The sequence below is a fragment of the Lycium ferocissimum genome, chromosome 5, assembly GCF_029784015.1.
Source record: "Lycium ferocissimum isolate CSIRO_LF1 chromosome 5, AGI_CSIRO_Lferr_CH_V1, whole genome shotgun sequence".
Lineage (NCBI taxonomy): Eukaryota > Viridiplantae > Streptophyta > Magnoliopsida > Solanales > Solanaceae > Lycium > Lycium ferocissimum.
In genome coordinates this window covers 42,829,892-42,833,350 of record NC_081346.1, presented here as the reverse complement: position 1 = coordinate 42,833,350, position 3,459 = coordinate 42,829,892, and the positions used below count along the sequence as shown (strand labels likewise).

The following is a 3,459-nucleotide window of genomic DNA, read 5'->3' as shown; positions in this document are numbered from 1 at the left end:
CCTCTACGATCATCTCTTCGATGTGATTGATTCTTGGGCCTGTATTGACATGTGTGATATTCTTATTCTCTCATAGAACTATTATTGACAATCATGATCAATTTGAAAGGCATAATTGAAAGTTGTAACTTGACAAAAGACTTTATAATCTGTTTTGATAATTCTTATTGAGATACACAAATTGAATAACTGCTCTTACATTGGTTTCATATGATTTTCAGAACTGATTTCGTTATGTATTATTATATTTGATTTTTATATTACTTGTTGTCCCCGAGGCATTCACTGAGTACGAAAGTACTCAGGCATACCATTATTGTTTTTGATGGTATGTTAGGTAACGGAGAAGAGCAAGTTCGTGATACTCTCGACGCTTAGGAGAACTTGCTGCTGCTGTTGATTTGGTGAGCCCACATCTTTGTTCGTGGGATGCTTCCTTTTTCATTTATAATTCTAGATTTTCGGGCTGCGTCCCGAAGTTAGATGATTGTTGTATCTGTTAGAAGCTCCATAGATAGTTGTCAGAATTGTGGGTAGATTGTCAAAGTCTCGTACGACTTAATGGGTGTTTGCCACGTTTATGACTATTTACATATATTAGACTTCCGCTGATTTAATTCTTATGCATGATTTGTTTACTTTTATTTTATAAATTGTTGGAGGTGAATGTTGAACCTAACGGGTTCAAGTGTTATTATTGTATCGTTTAGGTTCTTCCGATGTTGTTCATGACGTCGGATGCTGGTCACGTCTAGAGTGCGTTTTGGGGCGTGACAGTAGGGGTGGCACCCAGACCGGCCATGGAGGTGGTCATGGGGGTTCATAATTTGGTGTTGGTGGAGCCCAGTCTTATGCATTTCTGAGTAGACCAGAGGTAGAGGCCTCAGATATTGTGATTACCGGTATTATTTTCGCTTGTCACCGGTCAGCTATTGCCTTATTTGATCTGGGTTATACTTTTTTGTATGTGTCTGCTAATTTTGCATCGGGTCCAGATATGATGTGTGAGTCTCTTGAGGTTCCTGTTTATGTTTCTACTCCGGTGGGAGAGTCCGTAGTAGCGGATCGGGTGTACCGATCCTGTGTAGTCACTATGATGGGGTATCAGACTTAGGTTGATTTGATGGTTCTAGATAAAACCAATTTTGATGTGATTTTGGGCATGAGTTAGTTATCCCCGTACCATACGATCTTGGATTGTCATGCCAAGATAGTTACTTTAGCTATACTTGGGATTCCTAGGTTAGAGTGGAAGGGTATAGTTAGTCACGCACCTAAGCGGATAGTATCTTTTCTTAAGGCGCATCGGATGGTTGATAAAGTGTGTTTAGCTTATCTTGCCTATATTCGTGATACCAGTGCTGAGACTCCTTCACTTGAGCCGATATTGGTTGTGACAGAGTTTGCTGAGGTGTTCCTTACTGATCTTCCTAGTATTCCTCGCATCGGGATATTGATTTCCATATTGAGGTTGAGCTGGGCATAGGCCCATTTCTATTCCCCCTTATCAGATGGCTCCTACAGAGGTGAAGGAATTGAAAGAATGGTTGCAAGATTTATTGAGCAAAGGGTTTATTTATCCTAGTGTGTCCCCGTGGGGTGCACCAGTATTGTTTGTGAAGAAGAAGGACAGATCCATGAGGATGTGCGTTGATTATAGGCAGTTAAACAAGGTCACCATCAAGAACAAGTATCCCATTCCCAGGATTGATGATCTGTTTGACCAGCTTCAGGGAGCGTCAGTCTTTTCCAAGGTTGACTTGAGATCTGGATATCATCAGCTTAAGATCCGGACAGAGGATATTCCCAAGAGAGCGTTTCATACTCGTTATGGTCATTATGAGTTTTTGGTTATGTCCTTTGGGTTGACCAATGCCCATGCAACATTTATGGAGTTGATGACTGATGTCTTTCAACCGTATTTGGACTCCTTTGTGATTGTATTCATCGATGATATTTTGATCTTACTCTAGGATTAGGGAGGAGCACGAGAGGCATTTGAGGATTGTTCTTGAGACTTTGATAGAGAAGAGGCTTTATGCCAAATTCTCCAAGTGTGATTTCTGGCTTAGTTCTATGGCATTTTTGGGGCACATGGTGTCCAAGGATGGTATCATGGTTGACCCACAGAAGATTGAGGCTGTTCGTGATTGGGGCAGGCCTACTACAGTTTCAGAGGTTCGGAGCTTTGTTGGTTTGGCTAGTTACTATCAACGATTCATTGAGGGATTTTCTGCTATAGCATCTCCCCTTACCAGATTGACCCAAAAGGCTGTTCCTTTTCAGTGGTCGGATGAGTGTGAGGCGAGCTTCCGAAAGCTCAAAGCCTTGTTGACTTCAGCTCCCATTTTGACTCTTCCCGTGGAGGGAGAGGGTTTTACCGTGTATTGTGATGCTTCGAGGTTGGGTCTTGGTTGTGTTCTTATGCAGAAAGGGAAGGTCATAGCCTATGCTTCCAGGCAATTGAAGGTGCACGAGAAGAACTACCCTGTTCATGACTTGGAGTTAGCGGTGGTGGTGTTTGCTTTGAAGATTTGGAGACACTATCTTTATGGCGTGCATTGCGAGGTTTTCACGGATCATAAGAGCATTCAATATATTTTCAACCAAAAGGATCTGAACATGAGGCAACGAAGATGGTTAGAGTTACTCAAGGATTATGATATGTCTATCCTTTATCATTTGGCAAGGCCAATGTGGTCGCGGATGCCTTTAGTCGGAAATCAGTGAGTATAGGTAGTCTTGCTTGTCTCCATATTGGGGAGATACCTTTGGCTAGAGAGATTCAGAGTTTGGCAAATTCCTTGGCTAGACTTGATATTTCTGAACCTGGAAGGGTTTTTGCTTGTGTGGAGGCGCGTTCCTCTTTATTGGAGCAGATTCGAGCTCTGCAGTTTGATGATCCAAAGTTGTGCAAGATTCGTTATAAAGTGTTGAAGGGAAAGGCTAGTGAGTCAAGGCTTGATGAAGAAGGGATTTTGAGGATCAAAGGACGAGTGTGTGTGCCTCAGACTGGAGATTTGACTACTTTGATTATGGAAGAGGCCCACAGCTCGAGGTATTCTATTCACCCTAGTGCTATGAAGATGTACCGAGATTTGAAGCAACGTCATTAGTGGTGTAGCATGAAGCATGATATTGTTAAGTTTGTGTCTAAGTGTTTGAATTGTCAACAAGTGAAGTATGAGCATCAAAAGCCTGGTGGGAATTCTCAGAGGATGCCTATTCCTGAGTGCAAATGGGACAGGATTGCCATGGACTTTGTGGTAGGGTTGCCACGGACTTTGGGTAAGTTTGATTCCGTTTGGGTGATTGTGGATCATTTGACTAAGTCAGCTCATTTCATTCCTGTTCAGACGACTTATACTTCTGAGAAGCTGGCTAAGATCTACATTCGTGAGATTCTTCATTTGCATGGAGTGCCCGTTTCCATTATTTCTGATAGAGGGACTCAGTTCA

At 42.3% G+C, this 3,459-nt stretch overlaps 1 protein-coding gene across 1 annotated transcript; it reads left to right on the top strand.

Moving 5' to 3' along the window:
• Positions 1-1,309: 1,309 nt before the first annotated feature.
• Positions 1,310-3,116, top strand: LOC132057766 (uncharacterized). The gene is made up of 4 exons (XM_059450370.1): positions 1,310-1,411; positions 1,512-1,690; positions 1,974-2,568; positions 2,691-3,116. The coding sequence occupies exons 1-4, from the start codon at positions 1,310-1,312 to the stop codon at positions 3,114-3,116; spliced, it is 1,302 nt and encodes a 433-aa protein (XP_059306353.1).
• Positions 3,117-3,459: the final 343 nt, after the last annotated feature.

Bases quoted from the DNA above. Each gene is read 5' to 3' on its own strand.
- LOC132057766 (XM_059450370.1), top strand. From the start codon at position 1,310: ATGGTTGATAAAGTGTGTTTAGCTTATCTTGCCTATATTCGTGATACC. The intron at 1,691-1,973 runs GTATCCCATTCC...ATCTTACTCTAG, and splicing joins AAGGTCACCATCAAGAACAA to GATTAGGGAGGAGCACGAGA. The intron at 2,569-2,690 runs GTTTTCACGGAT...TCATTTGGCAAG, and splicing joins TTTATGGCGTGCATTGCGAG to GCCAATGTGGTCGCGGATGC.